Consider the following 18,963-nt stretch of genomic DNA (forward strand, 5'->3'; position numbering starts at 1 on the left):
CCTCCACACCGGGTGAGGTTAGGCCGTGGCTCCTCCGAGGCCCCGCCCCCCCGCGTCTGCGCTCTGGCGAAGGGGCGGGGCGGTGGCGCGCTGACACCTGGCGGCCGCGGGGGGCGGGCCGAAGGCAAGCGTGGGCTGGGATTGGCTGGGGCAATGCGGGGAGGGGAGACGGTTGTAGGGCTCTTGCTTGTGCCCGAGCCTGTGCGGCCTGAGGGGCGCGGAGACTCAGGGGGAGGGAGACGGCAGCAGCATGGCGGCCGGGTATGAGCCGCCCAACCCTCCTCTTCCCCACTGTCGCCGCCGTCGCCGCCGGAATCGCTGGGACCCTTTAGTCTGCGTGTGTTAGTTTTAAGCCCGCTGCCCGCCCGTCAGTCCCCCGGTCCACCCGCCCTTCTTCCTTTTTCTGCTACTGGCAGCCCGAGGGTCGGGCGGGCCGGATAACTCCCACTCCCACTCCCACCCCACCCACAAGCCCCGGGCCGGGGCCATGGAGGACGTGAAGCTGGAGTTCCCCTCGCTCCCGCAGTGCAAAGAAGACGCCGAGGTGAGTTTGTCCGGTGACTGCCACGCACAGGCCTCCCCGTGTGGCTCCTCGGCCGCAGGGCGACCCCAGGCCCCAACCGTCGAAGGCTCCGGTTCCCCCGGAGCCCTGTTGCTTCCTGAGACTGTCCTGGGACCTCGGGGAGGAGCCTCCCGCCCAGGGGCGGTGTGCTTTGACCCTCACTCACTGAGTACCTTTTCCTCTCCTGAGACCCTGGCGGAGGGGCAGCTGGGTCTGGTCTACTTAATTAAATGGGAAGGGCAAAAGCAGTCTTTTCTCCCCGAGACTGGGCGTCCAGGACTTACTTTGAGTAAGGTTCCCCTTTTTATTGCCAAGGCAATACGAGGGTAATGTTTTAAATCTCAATTTGAGGGATTTTTTGGTGTCATCGATTCACTTGTGGTACACGTGTCCCCATATGTGAAATGGATCTGGGGCCTGAACTTTCGAAGTGTGCCTTCAAAAAGTTTTCCAAAGTAGTTGTTTTGTTTGTTTGAGGCGAAACCTTGACCTGCAGAATAAAATGTCACAAAGCTAGCACATCTGAATCTAAAAACTTCAGCCACGAAACTTTCCCTTTGGAGGGCAGTTGATACTGAGAATGAATTTCCTTGAACCTGTTCCCCCGATATCTAATTCGGGATTCTTTGTACTCCACCTTATTTTTTCCTTGCCTAAAGTTTGTATTGAGTCGTCCCCCCACACTGCTAGTTTAGAATAAAATGGTGTTACACTCTACTAAATTAGAGTTTTCTGAAGACTAAATTAGTAACAAGACAAGGATACTCAGTTATGCTCTAGTAGGATCAAGAAAGAGTAAAATTTTCTAGTTCTAAATATCTTAATAATTGGAAAATAAGGCTATATTTTTAAGAAACCATTCGTTTATACCAAATATTCTTTTGAATATCTTTTGGGGTTCTTATTTTTTTATTTGGAGGGATCCTTTGCTTGTGGTAGTAGTCTTTCACAATTTCATATGTTAAGATTGGACTCTTAAATAGGAAAAAGAGTTGAATTTAAATTATTTTAAAAATAAATTTACACTTTTTTCTTTGTTTAATACGGAATAATGTGAATGAGGAATATGCTTTTTGTCCTTAACATGATTCAGTGATTTCAGTCTGGAAGCAACCTTAAAAAGTAGTGTAGAGCATTCTCTCTTTTGAGGTGAAGACATTGTAGCTTACCGAGAATAAGTGCTATGCCAAGGTAACAGTAGTGTAAGACACAGTTGAGGGCCTTGGTCTCTTGATTTCTAGTTCAAAATGTTTATAGACTTGGATTTAATCTTTTATTGTGTATATGTCTTATTTCTTTAAAATTATTATAAAATAATTTTATAAATATTTTATAAAATATTTTATATAGCTTTCCTCTGCAAGGACAGAAGTAATGCTTAAAGCCTAGAGATAATGAAGCAAATATTATTTACTGAAAGCAACTTCATTCCTTTTTTCATAGCATTGGATGTTAGTTTTCTTTTGGTTCCAAGTGACAAAAACCAATCCAAATAGCTTTAGCAAAAGGGGAAGAAGTAATTAAATCCAGAAAGGTAGTGGTGCAGTTGGTCTCGGAGACTTGACTAGACTGTATCATAATGCATCAGAACTGCCTCTGCCTCTTGTCAGTGCTTGTCACTATTTTCTCTCAGGGTTTCTGCTTTTACTCTGGCTTCTCCACAGATACGGAGATTGACTGTCAGCTCCTTCAAGGTCACAACCTTACAGAGCTTACACATTGAGGAATAATATCTCTTTGAGCTTCAATATTTAGAATCTGGAGGATTGGCTTAACCTACGTCATGTGCCATCCTTTGGATCAATCCTTATAGCCATAAAGGAGGAGCCCAGTCTAGGTTATATACTTACTTCTGTGGCCAGGGGTGTGAAGTTCATCATTGGTAGCCCTCCCACCAAAACCGTAAGAGCATTTCCACAGGGGATGGAGGGTGCTTTCTAGGCAGACAGAACTATAAATAACCATTAAATAGGGCATATAGTTACTCATGATAAACTAATAAAACAGAACCTTAATTTTCTAATATCCCATGAGATAGGTAAAGTGTCAAATGGTCTTACGTAGTTAATGGTGACTAGCCGGTAATAGTGTTCTTCCACCTAGGAAGCATTTCATGGAAACCTAAATTACAATCCAAGTCTTGTTTTAGCAAAAATAGAATTCAAGTAGAGAAATTTTAATGCATGCTCTTAATGATTGATATGATCAGTCTGTGACAGCTTGATGAACCTGTCACCTCTATAAAGAGTATTACTTCTACATTTCTTGAAATACTAGTCGGGACATTCTTTTAGGATAGTCCCAGCAAAAATTTAGCTGTGTTCAGATCAGTTTGCAAAAAGATTGTCACTCCTTTGTTTAAAACTTTGCTGTGATTTCCCACTGTTTTAAGGATGAAGTTCAAACCTTTAACATTATCTGCAGGGTGGTGTGTGGTCTGGCTTCTGCGTGCCTTTCTGACCTTATTATGAGCTACTACTCTTCCTCTTCTCTGTTTTCCCTAACCACGTTCATCTTCTCTCAGTTCCTGGAATGTTTTGGTTCCCTCCACTCTCCCACCTCCAACCAGAACCTTTGTGTTTGCCATTTTCCCCTCTGTGGCTGCCAGCACTATGCTTGCCTTCCCCTAATTAACTATTTGCTCTTGGGTTAGATCTAACTTTTGGTATCATTTCTTGAGAAAGGAGTTCCCTGATTTTGCTAACTCCTCCTGTTCCCTCTCCCACTCTCACTCCACAGAATAGTTTAATCCTCCAGGTTTATAAGTCTCTGTAGCACTTGGTACTTTATACCTAACTTGTAATAGACATCATTCTGATGGTTTTGGTCAATGTCTCTTTTCCATGATAGACTGAAATTTTCATAAGTGAGTTTATTCACCAATGTGTCCTATCTTATTCTCACTGTTTCTTGCACTTGACACACTGTCTGGTATATACCCTAAGCTTAACAAATGTTTGTTGCATTAATGGAAGAATCTGATGATTTTAGTAGTGGAGTCTGGTGACAAGATTATAGTACTTTCTTTTTAGAAATGAAGAGCAGCTTACACTGTCAAATTTTTAATAAATTAGTTGCATAGTTAGGGCTATTGATTTTATACTTCAGAAATTAATGTTTTTAGATAGGGAAATATAATTTATTTCAGTTGCAATTTGGCAACTTAAATGTCACTTTATTTTCTCTTTTGATTCCCATAAGACAGAATAAAAAATGGGAATTGCTTAATATTTTTGATTGAGGATCCCTTAAATTTAGAATGGTGCTTTTTAAACCTGACTGTAGAGTAGAATCACCCAGGGGGCTTCTTAAAAAATAACCATTCCTGGACCCTACCAGCACCTATTCTGATTTAACTGGTCTGTGATGGAGTCAGATAATTCTAGTGGCAGCCAGATTTATGAGTAACTGACTTAAAAGGATCTTACTTGAATGCCCTTCTGTCTCTTGTTTTTAGAGTGAAAAACTCCTTTGTGTTTTGGTTGAAGCAAAATAGGGATGAGAATTAAAGGAAAGGGCTTACTATGAAGAGGGCTAAATTTTTTTGGAGAAGAGAAACCCCAGTACTAATTTTTCTGTTTTGTGAAATGTCCCGGCTCTAGTATTGTATTCTGATGATTTTTTTTTCCTCTGGACTGCTCCTCCCATCAACTAAAATTCATAATCTGTCTTGGTGTTTCTAAAGGTTGTTATGTTTCATCCAGCCTGATCCATCTGAAAATAAGAATTAAGTTTTTATTTTATCTAATGGTTACAGCCTATATTCTTTGCTGTGTTTATTTACTTATTTACTGATCTTTGAACATTTTTCTGTCCCCTAAGTGCAATTTGATAGCTCATGTAATTACATTTGTCTGAGAAGGAGGAGAGAACATGGAAGATGTTTTAATATGCCATACCTTTTAGCACATATTGATGATTGAATGATACTTATGAATTAATTTTCATCAGAAGCAGAGTGTGTTTCACAATTAGGGTTATGTTGGTTAGGTAGCTTGCTTTGGTTTGAAAAATATAGTGGGGACTGTTTGGCTAGTCATTGGGAGTTTGGGAAACTGATTCTACTAATTAAGTACAGTAGTAATTCTCAATAGATCATTGGGAATCTGCCCCATTACCACTACCATCTCTAAAGTGATGGATTTTAGCAGCAGTGTGGGCAGGCTGAGATTAAGATTGTGATACAGGCAAGACGTGGTTGTTAGAGACACGTTCAGATAGATGGACATCTGGTAGAGCAAGACAGTGAGCATGAATGACTTAACATCTTGATCCACTATGCTAAAGGCATTACCAGAACTGATAGACAAGACAAGATTAAGATTTGTAGGGTAGGTACCAGGGCTAGGTAAACAAAGAGGGTAGAAGCTTGAGATCAAAATTTAATTCTAGCACTAGGAATAGTTTAATGAAATCTTCTGTGAGAGAAAGCCTTTGAGATTTCAGAGGATCCATGCCTATTACAGCAAGTCTGATGCTCACAAAAGTAGGCTATGTGCTTTTTTGTCCGGTGAATAGGAGTAATTTTCCGTTCTCTCCTGCAATACAACTTGCTTTTTACTCCTATAATATCTTCCTTATAGAAATACAGCATACATGTTCTACTGTATACAGTCTTTTGGGAGCTCAAAATTTCTTTGAAGCCTCTTATTTCACTTAAAACTTCAAGTAAGCTTTGCATTCTATCCATGTGGTCATGTTTGTTTTAAAATGAATAAAAATAAAAATTAGTGGCCAGACAGTGAAAGCACTTTTTCTTTCTTGCTTTCTTTCTTTTTTTAAAAGATTTTATTTATTTATGTGACAGAGAGAGCAGGAACACGAGGTGGGGGGTTTGGGGGGCAGCCTTACTGCTGTGCAGGGAGCCTGATGATGGGCTGGATCCCAGGACTCTGGGATCATGACCCGAGCCGAAGGCAGATGCTTAACAACTGACCCACCCAGGTGCCCCTAAAACACTTTTTCTCAAAAAAAAAAAAAAAAAAAAATCTTTTGGTAAAATTGATATTCCAGAAGGAAGCACATTTATTCTGTGTCTTTGAGTGCCTTCTAGCATATACAGGGCCAGATATTCCCTGGAATATATGTACATCATTTCACTATATACGTCCTCCTATTTTTGTTTTTGTTTTTTCTTTTCTTTTTTTTTTTTTTTTTTTAAGATTTTATTTATTTATTTGGGAGAGTGAGAGAGAGCATGAGAGGGGAGGGTCAGGAGGAGAAGCAGACTCCCTGCCAAGCAGGGAGCCTGATGTGGGACTCAATCCTGGGACTGCGGGATCATGACCTGAGCCGAAGGCAGTCGCTTAACCAACTGAGCCACACAGGTGCCCCATGTTTTTGTTTTTTCATGCACAGTTTAGAAATTTTATTTTAGATAAACTCAAAAGTACACATTTCTTTTTTTAATTTTTTTATTTTTTAAAGATTTATTTATTTATTTGACAGATGGAGATCACAAGTAGACAGACAGGCAGGCAGAGAGAGTGGAGGAAGCAGGCTCCTGCTGAGCAGAGAGTCTGACTTGGGGCTCGATCCCAGGACCCTGGGATCATGACCCGAGCTGAAGGCAGAGGCTTTAACCCACTGAGCCACCCAGGCGCCCCAAAAGTCACATTTCTTTAATTGCTTTTCTTCTTTCTTGCAACTCTGATAAGTTTCTTCAGGAAGATAAGACTGTCTATTAGACTAATCAGGAATCTTTAAAAAAAAGGGGGGGGGGAAGCACCGTATATATCCATAATGTACATCTATCATGTGCTTATTCTGTAGCAGACACCATGCTCAATGTTAGGGGTACCATGATAAAAATGACAGAATTTTTGGCTTAAGTTCTTTAAAACTTTTTAGTGTAAAACGGTTATAACATATTGGTAAATCAAATGTGCATTCATTCATTTTGTACAAATTGATTACAGGGGCGCCTGGGTGGCTCAATGGGTTAAAGCCTCTGCCTTCAGCTCAGGTTGTGATTCCAGGGTCCTGGGATCAAGCCCCGCATCGGGCTCTCTGCTCAGCAGGGAGCCTGCTTCCTCTCTCTCTGCCTGCCTCTCTGCCTATTTGTGATCTCTCTCTCTCTCTCTCTCTCTGTCAAATAAATAAATAAATAAATAATCTTTTAAAAAATTGATTACATTTTCCCCTCTACCGGCTTGGAAACTATATACTTTATTTCTGTTAATCCCTATAGGCTAATCATCATTTTATGCAGTCAGTATTTATTTATTTTTATTTACTTATTTTTTGGTTTTGGGGTTTTTTTTGATGGGCAGCAGAGCAAGGTTTATTGAGTGATAGCCAAAGTGATAGTACAAAGCTCCAAAGGAGGGAGCGGACGGAAGGGGTTGCCCCAGTCAATATTTGTTTAGTACAACTCTGTCCGCTACATAGTTCCTTCTTACATTGAGAGGCTATATAGTGTCAGTGTTTCTGGAGTCAGCTGATTAGACTCAAAGTTAAGTTATTAGGCTCTCTGTACCTAAAGTAGAAATGCAAAATAGAGAAAACAGTACCTTTTCTTTGGGGGGAAGCAGAGAAAGAGGGACAGTATTAAGCAGGCTCCAAATAGGCAATGAGTATTATGATTTCTGTAACTGCAGTTTAGTTTTATCTCTTCTTGAACTTCATATAAATGGGACATGTAAAATGGACTCTTTTGTTTATGACTTTTTGTGTGTGTGTGTGAATGGGGGAGGGGCAGAGGGAGAAAATCTACAAGCCGACTTCCCGCTGAGTATGTAACCCAGGGCATTGGCTCAGGGTGCGATCTTACTACTGGTGAGACTGCAACTTGAGCTGAAACCAAGAGTCAGATGCTTAACGTCTCGGCTGAACCACCAAGATGCTCCTGTTTATGGCTTTTTTCATGGAACAGAATATTAAATCACCTATATTGTGCTTAGGAGTAGTAGTAGATTCTTTCTTGTTACTGAACACAATTTCATTGTGTGATAATTGTCATGATCTCAGGATCCTGAGATGGAGCCCCTTGTAGGGTTACTCGCGCAGCACGAAGTGTGTGTGCTTGGGGATTCTCTCCCTCTCTCCCGCTACCCTTCCCCCCTGCTTATGTGCTTGCATGCTGTCTCTCCCTTAAATAAAATTTTTTTAAAGATTTTATTTATTTGAGAGGGAGAGAGAGAAAGGGAGAGAGTGAGAGCACAAGAACAGGGGGAGGGAGAAACAGACTCCCTGCTGGGATCATGACTGGAGTGTAAGGTCATGCTTAACCCACTGAGCTACCCAGGTGGCCCTTAATAGTTTTTTTTTAAAAGATTTTTATTTATTTATTTGACAGACAGAGATCACAAGTAGGCAGAGAGGCAGGCAGAGAGAGAGAGAGGAGGAAGCAGGCTCCCTGCTGAGCAGAGAGCCAGATGTGGGGCTCGATCCCAGGACCCTGAGATCATGACCTGAGCCGAAGGCAGAGGCCTAACCCACTGAGCCGCACAGGCGCCCTTCCCATTTTTTTTTTTTAAACATTTATTAATGTTAGAGGGAGGAGAGCAAGAGAGAGGGTATACACACACACACAAGTGGGACGGGCAGAGGGAGAGGGAGAGGGAGAGAAAATTTCAAGCAGATTTCTGCTGAGTGCAGAGGTGCTGGGGCTGAAACCAAGAATCAGGTGCTTAACTGATTGTGTCATCTAGGCACCCCTTTACCTTTTAAATGTTTTCTGTCCTTTGCCATTGACGTGCTTTATTTTCCAACTTGTTTACTTTGGTCTGCATTCCAAAGAGAGAATAAACTCTATACTTTCAAAAAGTGTATCTTTAAAGGGAATCAGACTGCTAAAAGACAGATCAAGCCCAAGTGAGATATGAAAAAGGCTGTTTGATAACCATTTAGTGGTTTAGATCAGGGATGTCAAATACCTATGATTTAACATTCTTTCATCCATTACATAAACTGCTCATTGATCACAGTACTCTTCTTAAGTCTTTCCTCACACAGTGTTTTAGCTATCTGCTGCCAGTTGGTTAAAGTTGACATGAATCACAAGAAGGCTATTTGGCATTTCTGATTTGGAGGATCAGTTTTGGGGAGAAATTTCTTTAATTATTGAGCTATTCCATCCACTGTACGAAGTAACATAATCATAATTTTGGAAGCATAGTTACTTAAAGAATACCTTAATCATTGTCCCCCCCCCCCCCAAGATTTTATTTATTTCAGAGAAAGTGAGAGTACACAAGCCAGGGGAGAGAGGCCGAGGGAGAAGGAAAAGCAGACTCCCCACTGAGCAGGGAGCATGAGGTGGAGCTCTGTCTCAGGATCCTGAGATCATGACCTGAGCTGAAGGCAGATGCTTAACCGACTGAGCCACCCAGGCCGCCCCTTAATCATTGTTTCTTTTAACTTAAATTTTCAAGTGTTTGCAAAGCTAACAATCTATAGAATATTCTTAAAGTACAATGTATTTTTTCAAAAAATCCATACACTTGTATGTCACATCTTTAACTTTTAATTGGGTAACCTTTTTTTATCTGTCATTCACTTTTATTCTTGTGTTTTCTTTCCATTGTTAAGGAATGGACCTACCCTATGAGACGAGAGATGCAGGTAAAATAATATTCAAACCACATGTATTACTATTATCATTATTAAATAATCTAATTTCACAAAGGATTTGAGACCTGTTGGCTCATGGTCTGTAGGTTCATCATTAAGTATTTTTAAAAATCAAGGTTATTTAAGGTTAATCATGGATCTTAAAAAGATGGGAAATGAATTGTTGCCTTTCTTCCTTAGATTAGAATCATGGACATAGTAATATATGTATATGCTTAAAGAATCACTTTGTTTTTCCTTATCTGAAAAATTGGGTACAATATTTTATTCCTTTTGAAAACTGTTTTCTGTGAATGTCTAGTTTAGATAAGTCCAAAAGAGTTGACTATAAAGCAGATCACTCTTGAATAATTGTTCCTTTTTATGTTTGATTTCCAGTCAACTTCCATAATGAAGTCCTCCAGAAGCCTGAGTGGAATATTCCCAAAATGGAATGATAAAATGATAGTTAACCCTCATAGCAGTTTGTTTTTCTTTTGCATTTCTTACCATTTACAGTCACTCTGCTAACCCCAGAATCAATCAGTGTCTCCTGTTCCCAGGAGTACCTTGAATTATAAAAATCGATTTCTTTTCTCTATTAGTGAAAATTCTCTTTTTAAAAGTATCTGAGTACTTATGAGGCATTTTACTTAGTGCTGTGGGGAATGCAAAGATGATTAAATGTAATTTCTGCCCACAAGAAGCTGGTAGGAGAAATCAGACCTCTACACAAATAGTAACAATTTTCATAGAACTGAACTGAAAAATTACACTGCATTAATATCTAGGATATGATATAGCCCAACTAAAATCTTTCTATACTGAATTTACATAGAATAAATTTTAATCCAGTGTTTGGAAGGTATTTATTTAAAATTGTTGAAACTCTTGTCAGTAGGCAAACATTTGATACTGGTCTTTTTTAAACTTTGCAATAATACTTTTATTAACAATAAGTAACAACAGTTCTAATCTTGTGTCTTGTCCTACTTTTGATTTGGCTGAATAAGGTTTTGTGTAATTCCAAAGGGGTAATTTTCTTTATGCCTATTTTATTTCTAAACTATCATAGAGACTATAAGTAAAATTAGAGATTTTTATTAATATGAAGGACAGTCATATAGGGGCACCTATATGGCTCAGTCACTTAAGCACTGGGACTCTTGATTTTGGGTCAGGTCAGATTCTCAGCGTCATGAGACGGAGCCTCTCCTCAGGCTCTGTGCTGGCCAGGGAACCTGCTTAAAATTCTCTCTCCTTCCCACCTCTGTCTCTCTACCCTCCCCTTTCTCAAAAAAAAGACAGTCATATAATAAGATAATTTTACCCAAACTGCTTCTATAAAAAGCACTGTAGAAGTTCAGATATCTTTTTTTTTTTTTTAAGATTTTATTTATTTATTTGACAGAGAGATCACAAGTAGGCAGAGAGGCAGGGAGAGAGAGAGAGGAGGAAGCAAGCTCCCTGCTGAGCAGAGAGCCCGATGCAGAGAGCCCGATGTGGGGCTCGATCCCAGGACCCTGGGATCATGACCTGAGCCGAAGGCAGAGGCTTAAGCCACTGAGCCATCCAGGCGCCCCCAGATATCTGACTTTTCAGAACTATATTTAAATTTTAAATGTCTCATTTGATATATAAAACACATATCCATTTCTCTTCCCAGTCATTTGCTCCGTGTGGCTAGGAAATGTTCCCTAAATTACAAGCTTTTAAAGCAAATTACTCAGTGCCCGGCTAGCTCAGTCGGTAGAGCATGAGACTCTTAAAGCAAATTACTATAACAATTATGAAAATACTCCACAAATCCACTTATATGGTACATAGTTTGTATAGATTTAAGTTGTTAATGGTAAATATCTCAACCTTTTTTTTTTTCCCCTAGGAAATTTTACCTGGATTGTTTTTAGGTCCGTATTCTTCTGCTATGAAAAGCAAGGTATGAACTTCAGGTTTGGTTCATCAGGAGACTATTAACCAGCTTTTTTGGAATAAATTTTTTTTAGTAGTAAGAGTTTTGAGGGAAGGTCTATAAATATTGCATGTTACTCTGGAGTACCTACCTCTTTTTAAATATTACTGGACCAGTGATTGTCAAGTGTGTCATCACAAATCACAAATAAGTATATTTGACATTTTAGTTAATCTTTATCAAAGGTAAATGTGTGTGTGTGCATGTGTATGCACTTTTTTGTTTTGTTTTTAAAGATTTTATTTATTTGACAGAGATCACAAGTAGGCAGAGAGACGGCGGGGGTGGGGGGGGCGGGGAAGCAGGCTCCCTGCTGAGTGGAGAGCCCGATTCGGGGCTCCATCTCAGGACCCTGGGATCACGACCTGAGCCGAAAGCAGAGGTTTTAACCCACTGAGCCACCCAGGTGCCCCTGCACGTTTATTTTAATTGGTAAAATCCTGTTTCTGTTTTTCCAAACTTCAGAGACCTGGATGCTCCAGGCTGTAAAGTGTTATACCATGTATATCTGTCTCCTATGTAGTCAAACTGAAACGGATTTCTTTAGTTAACACAGTTAACAGGGTAAATCTCATTTTAATATATGAAGGAATTCTGTTGCCACTTCCTAGAGGATTCAGTCCTGTGAATTAGGACAGTGCTACTAATTGGTTTTGAATTATAATGTGAAACATATCACATGCTTTCCCCAATACCCTATTTAGAAGTCAGTATTCTTGTGTATGATATCTACCTACAGTAAGTTTTGTTAAAAAAAAAAACTGTAGAATTTTTAACTTTAATGATTTAATTTAATGTATTTATGAGTTTTAGATGAATAGGGAGTTTTTTTTTTTTAATTTCTTTGAAACTGGAAGCCCTTTTGACTGTTGAGGCATATATAAGAGTAAACCTAGTTTTGATGGCCTACAGCTAGGTTGGAAAGGGGGTGTTGGTGAAAATAAAAAGTACTAAGGAAAATATAGAGAACTGTAGACTTAACTGTAACTTACTTAAGATAAACAAAAATCAAATAATGTAGTATTCACAAAATACTGGCCTTCAAGATGGTTTTAGATTATTTGCTTTTTGTATTCCTACAGCATTTTAGAAATATACCTATTATAGTATTTGTCACATTAAACTACAAGTATTTGTTTACAGATCTCCTCAAAACTTCTTCCCCCTTGGGGCGCCTGGATGGCTCAGTGAGTTAAGCCTCTGCCTTCGACTCAGGTCGTGATCTCAGGGTCCTGGGATCGAGCCCGGCATTGGGCTCTCTGCTCAGCGGGGAGCCTGCTTCCCCCCCACCCCCGCATCGCCTGCCTCTCTGCCTACTTGTGATCTCTCTCTGTCAGATAAATAAATAAAATCTTAAAAAAAAAAGAAACAAAACTCTTCCCCCTCAGTTTTACTATGGTCTAATAATTAGACTGAGGAGAAGTTTCTATGGCAAAATTTGATTATTTCCCACTCTGAATTACCATATACAGCTCATATTCCTTTTCATACCATCATCTAAAATTTATATAACAATAACAAATAATAATAAAGATAAACCTTAGGGAGTAAACTCATTTTCTTTTTTTTTTTAAGATTTTATTTATTTATTTGACAGAGAGAAATCACAAGTAGGCAGAGAGGCAGGCAGAGAGAGAGGAGGAAGCAGGCTCCCTGCTGAGCAGAAAGCCCGATGTGGGGCTTGAACCCAGGACCTGGGATCATGACCCGAGCCGAAGGCAGCGGCTCAACCCACTGAGCCACCCAGGCGCCCCATAAACTCGTTTTCTAACACTCATTTAGTTAAGTCTACCTTTTATTGCATTCAAATACATTTGAATTGTTACTTTGTGTGCAGTTTTTCTGTAGTTTGTAGGTATGAGATTAGGTCATAATTTGGTTTATGTAAATGAAAGTCCATTGAAAGTAAAAGGTATTGTGTGCTATTACGTTTGAGTCCTATTTTGTTAAGGTTTGTTTTTTTACTCAGTAATAGTCTAATATGCCTTTAAAGCTTGTTAAAGCAGGTTTTTATCCATAGTTACATATAGCTTCTGTGGTTTCTCACACTAATAAAGTAGATATGAAAACTTTATGTATCACAGATCAAATATAAACAAGAATAGATGTTGAATACATTTTGGAGGTTTAATAAATGTGAATATGGAACATTGATTAAATATTAATCCTACCAAATGCTTACCTCCCTTCTTCTAACTCAGGATGCACTCAGGAAATAAGATAATTAAACTCTATCTAATCTCTGCCAGACATAGGAAAAGTTGCTGCAAAAATTAACATTTAAAACTTGAAATCCACATTTTTAGCTCGGGCTACTATAATAAAACACCATAGACCAGTGGTTTCAACAGCTTTATTTCTCACAGTTGTACAGGCTGGGAAATCTGAGATCAGGGTGCAGCTTGGTTAGATTTTGGTGAGGTCCCTCTTCCTGGCTTAGAGATGGCTGTGTTCCTGTTGCATCTTCCCATGGCAGAAGGATGAAGCTCTGATATTTCTTCCTTTTATCAGGGCACTAATTCCATCATGGGGCTTCGCCTTCACGACTTCATCTAAATCTGTCTGATTAACTCCTAAAGGCCCCATCTCCTACTACCTCCATCACCTTGGGGGTTAGGGCTTCAACATACGAATTTTAGAGAAGCGCAAATATTCAGTCCATAACAAATATAAATTACTCTTTGATTTCTCTTACAAATTATTAGTATTATTGTTATGGACTATTTAATGCAGAAAGTGGGAATTAAATATATAGGGGTATAAGCTGAAAGTATCATAGAAAACCCAAGATGATGAATTCTGATTCCTCTTGACAGGATGATTTTGTTCTTTCATTTATTGAACAGATAATTATTGAACAGTTAATATATTCAAGGTACTGTTACACATATGTATATCAATCAGTGAACAAAGTCCTTGTTCTCATGCAATTTATATTCTAGCTATTAAATTAGTATGTCATGTTATATATATATGTCATATGTTGTATATGTATATAACATGCTGTGTACATTATCAAGCACATTATATTCACTGAAACCTATAATCACTTGCAAATAAAAACTTGATCTATCTAAGATTGTCATATTAAAATGCTTTAAATGTAGAGCCAAAAAAGCCCCACAGAATATAATATCATTTGGAGTTTCCAGTTTTAACAGAATATAATATCATTTGGAGTTTCCAATTTTAACTTAAGAAGAATTTTTAAACTGAAATGTTATTAGTCTGTGAACTATATAAATTAATTCTGGCTTGTAGTAGAAAAAGTATATTGGGAGAGGCATGGTGTAGTGTAGAGATTTGGGCCGTGGTACTGCTTTTAACTGTGTCAGTGATGTTCAATAATTGCTTATGCCTTATAGTAGTCCCTTCTAAAAAATAAAGATTGTCAATTTACATACAGTAACTGCCACTTACTGAACACTTGCCATGTGCTCCAGGCATTGCACCAAACACCTGACATACATAATTTGTCACACCACTCAATGAAGAGGTTAGTATTTTCCCCGTTTTCACATGGTAAAACTGAGCCACAGAGCTCACATCATTAGCAGAGCTGGAATATAGAGCTTGGACTCTCATGACTCCAAAGCTCATGCCTTTAAACCACTATCTAGTATTGTTTCCGAAATAAATTATCTTTAAGGTCTCAGCAAGCTCTAAAATTATATTAAATAATCCTATTAGCCTTTTGAGGTTATGTAGTATATATATATATTTTTTTTTTAATTTTTATTCATTTGACAGAGAGAGAGAGAGAGAGAGATCACAAGTAGGCAGAGACGCAGGCAGAGAGAGAGGGAAGCAGGCTCACCGCTGAGCAGAGAGCCCGATGCGGGGCTCGATCCCAGGACCCTGAGATCGTGACCTGAGCTGAAGGCAGAGGCTTAACCCACTGAGCCACCTAGGTGCCCCTATGTAGTATATATTAATCTTAAATCACTGAAATATCTTGCTGATCATTTCAGGGATATTATTATAAAATTAGTTTTAATTGCCTGTACTTAAAGTTCAGATATGGTTATACTAATTCTAATGTTCAGTCCTTATATATTTTCAAACATCTGTGTTACAATAAGATGATGTTTTGTATTTTAAACTATTTCTCTCCCTGTCTCATTTTTTATAGCTACCTATACTACAGAAATATGGAATAACCCATATAATATGCATAAGACAAAATATTGAAGCAAACTTTGTTAAACCAAACTTTCAACAATTATTTAGGTAAGAATTATTGCTGTGATTAATTAAAATGTTACGGGCAGCAAACGTAATGTAGTTTTTATTTTGATTGATTTTATTATAGCAGACTTCTGTACATAATCTGTTTTTGTGTGTGGGTGTTTGTGGTTTTTGTTTTTGTTTTTGTTTTGCAATGGGGTGCAAAGCAAAGTTTATGTGATAAGTAAAGTGATAGTACAAAACTCCTGAAGAGGGAGAGACCCAAGAAGTTTGCCCTTAATACCTGTTTTATAAGGATGGTCATATAGTATATTATCTAACAAGTTTCCTTTAAATTACAAATTAGTAATGCATATAATGCAAAATTTTAAAGATTCAAAAGCATATACAATATAACTGATTTTATATATATAAATATTATATATATTTATATATATAATATATTTATATATATATTTTATATATATATATAAATATATTATATATATATATAAATATAATTTCCCTATTTCTGTGCCTTAGACACTCAGTTCCCCTCTCTAGAGGCATCTATTCTTTTTGAGTATCCTCCTTGGGTTATGTTTTATATATATAAGCATATTCCTATAGATAAACTTTTATTTTTTACAGTGGCTTTAAAATTGTTAATATATTTTAAAGATTGTTTCATATCATTACTTAGGTGCATTGGTTTTTTAAACTTGTATAGTAATCCATTGTATGGCTATACTAAAATTTATTCAACCTGTCACCTATTGGACTTTTAGATTGTTTCATCTTTTGCTAATATAGTGGCTATTCCTATATATATTGTTTAATTCGTGTGTGAATATAACAGTCAGATAAATTTGTACAAGTGGAATTGTTGGATCAAAGAACGTGAGCATTTAAAATTTTAATGGATGTTGCAGATCGCCTTCTATTGAGTTGTATTATTTTATATTCTTACTCTGAAGTGAATGAGACTCTTTCTTCTTATCTCTCCAAGACAGAATTATAAAACGTTTTTAATTTTTCCCAGTTTCCTAGAGTAAAAATGATGTCTTGCATAGTTCTAATTTGCCTTTCTCATTATAATGAGTGTGGTTGAGCATTTAATGGTTTTTAATGTTATTTTAACTTTATTTTAAAAATAAAGAATATGGGGACGCCTGGGTGGCTCAGTTGGTTGGACGACTGCCTTCGGCTCAGGTCATAATCCTGGAGTCCCGGGATCGAGTCCCGCATTGGGCTCCCAGCTCCGCGGGGAGTCTGCTTCTCTCTCTGACCTTCTCCTCGCTCATGCTCTCTCTCACTGTCTCTCTCTCAAATAAATAAAATCTTAAAAAAAAAAAAAATAAAGAATATGTATTACACATGGTACAAGAAAAGAATTAAAAAAAAACTATATAAATAAAGTAAGTCTCTTTCTTCTTCTAAACCCAGCCATCTAGCTTCTCTCCTGGGAGGCAGCTACTATTAACCCTTAAATATCATTCTAGAGATATTCTGTATGTATATAAATGCATGTATGTTAAAACTATTTTCATGCACTGCGTTATTGTTTGTAAAAATGAAAGCAGCCTGAGTGTCCATCAGTATAAGACACTCTAAAGTATATTGTGTAAATGTATAATAGAATACTGTAACCATAAAAAAGAATGAAATATTTCTAAGTGTGTTGATTTGGAATAATCACTAAGATTTATTAAATTGTAAAGCAAGGTATATAGCCAAGTGTATACTCTCATTTGTGTTTAAAAATATATACAGTATATTAGGCATATATTCTTGTACATGCATAGAAAGTTTCTAGGCTAAAAGACCAGAAATCTGACTGTGGTTGCTTCTGAAATGGGAAATTCAGGGTCTGGAATGCTAGTGGGACCTATTTTTTTATTGCAGATATTTTTATACTGTTTGAATTTTTTACCATGTGTACATATTTTTCAGTTAATAAAAACTTGTTTTAAAAAAGGAATGTCTATATTCTAAAATGAAATAGATTGAATGTTTTTCTTTTCTTTTTTTTTTTTAAGATTTTATTTATTTATTTGTCAGAGAGATAGAGAGAGTACAGGCAGGCAGAGGCAGAGGGAGAAGCAGGCTCCCCGCTAAGCAAGGAGCCCGATGTGGGACTCGATCCCAGGACGCTGGGATCATGACCTGAGCTGAAGGCAGCTGCGTAACCGACTGAGCTACCCAGGCATCCCAAATTGAATGTTTTTCTAATTAGAAAAGAAATCATTGGTCTTGGGGTGCCTGGCTCAGTCAGTTAAGCATCTGTCTTGGGTTCATTGTCATGATCCCAGGGTCCCATGATCAAGCCCCGCATTGGGTTCTCTGCTCAGCAGGGAGTCTGCTTTTCCCTCTCCCTCTTCCTTTCCCCACTGCTGCTTCTCTCTCTTTCTCTCTCTCTCTCTCTCAAATAAATAAAATCTTGGAAAAAAAATCCTTGTTCTTTATAGATACTTTGAAAAATACAGAATAATGCCAAGAAGAATATAAAATCATCCATAATACCACAACCCAGAGGAAACACTTTAGTTAACATTTTGGCATATTCCTTCTAAATCTTAACTCTATTATATGTATGTGTATTATGTCTACACACAAATAGACTTCCCTATATTAAAGAAAATGCCACGATATTTTATTTTATTTTTTATTTTTTTAAAGATTTTATTTATTTATTTGACAGATAGAGATCACAAGTAGACAGAGAGGCAAGCAGAGAGAGAGAGGAGGAGGCAGGTTCCCTGCTGAGCAGAGAGCCCGATGTGGGGCTTGATCCCAGGACACTGGGACCATGACCTGAGCAGAAGGCAGAGGCTTTAACCCACTGAGCCACCCAGGCGCCCTGTGTGCCACGATATTTTAAAATGCCATATTATACATTTCTAATTTGTTTAGAGATTTTGTTTTTAGTACCAAACTGTCCTGGGTACAGCTTCTTTATCCTAATGGAATAATCCTTTCTCCTTAGATTTGGAATATTGGCTTATAGATTGATAGTTCTGCTAATAGTTTTGGTTTTGTTTTTTAAAGATTTTATTTTTAAGTAATCTCTATACCCAGTGTGGGGCTCAGACTCAGAACCCTGAGATCAAGAGCTGTATCTCTGTGGATTGAGGCAACCAGGTGCCCCTATGCTAATAGTTTTTGTTTTTTTGGGGGGGGGTTTCTTTTTGTTTTGTTTTGTTTTTATTTTTATTATTTTTTTATTTTTTTTTTTTAATTTTTTTTTTTTATTTGACAGACGGAGATCACAAGTAGGCAGAGAGGCAGGCAGAGAGAGAGAGAGGAGAAAGCAGGCTCCCCGCGGAGCAGAGAGCCCGATGCGGGACTCGATCCCATGACCCTGGGATCATGACCTGAGCCGAAGGCAGAGGCCTTAACCCACTGAGCCACCCAGGTGCCCCTGTTTTGTTTTGTTTTTAAAAGTACACTCCACACCCAGCATGGAGCCTGACTCAGGGCTCGAACTCAACCTGAGATCAAGATCTGAGCTGAGATCAAGAGTCGTGTGCTGAACCAACTGGGCCACACAGGCACCCTGACTGCTAATAGTTTTTAACATTCAAAATGACATTTTAGATTAACTCTGAATTACCTTTTTTTTTTTTCCCCTGAAGCAGTGTTTTATGTAATAGTTCAGTCTACACAATCACTTTTGGATACAGTCATTGTCTGATTCCTTTTGGTTTTT

The 18,963-nt window shown here is 38.2% G+C and overlaps 1 protein-coding gene across 2 annotated transcripts in view; it reads left to right on the plus strand.

Moving 5' to 3' along the window:
• Positions 1–236: 236 nt before the first annotated feature.
• LOC111161870 (serine/threonine/tyrosine interacting protein) overlaps positions 237–18,963 on the plus strand; it is a 34,975-nt gene continuing 16,248 nt past the window's right edge. For both annotated transcript variants that reach the window (XM_022525908.1, XM_022525916.1), the window contains exons 1-4: positions 237–544; positions 9,095–9,127; positions 11,001–11,054; positions 15,220–15,317. In XM_022525908.1, coding sequence (XP_022381616.1) covers positions 488–544; positions 9,095–9,127; positions 11,001–11,054; positions 15,220–15,317 — 242 coding nt within the window. In that variant the 5' untranslated portion in view covers positions 237–487. The remainder of the gene's footprint in view (positions 545–9,094; positions 9,128–11,000; positions 11,055–15,219; positions 15,318–18,963) is intronic.

Source organism: Enhydra lutris, unplaced genomic scaffold, assembly GCF_002288905.1.
Source record: "Enhydra lutris kenyoni isolate GAN:26980312 unplaced genomic scaffold, ASM228890v2 scaffoldscaffold4, whole genome shotgun sequence".
Lineage (NCBI taxonomy): Eukaryota > Metazoa > Chordata > Mammalia > Carnivora > Mustelidae > Enhydra > Enhydra lutris.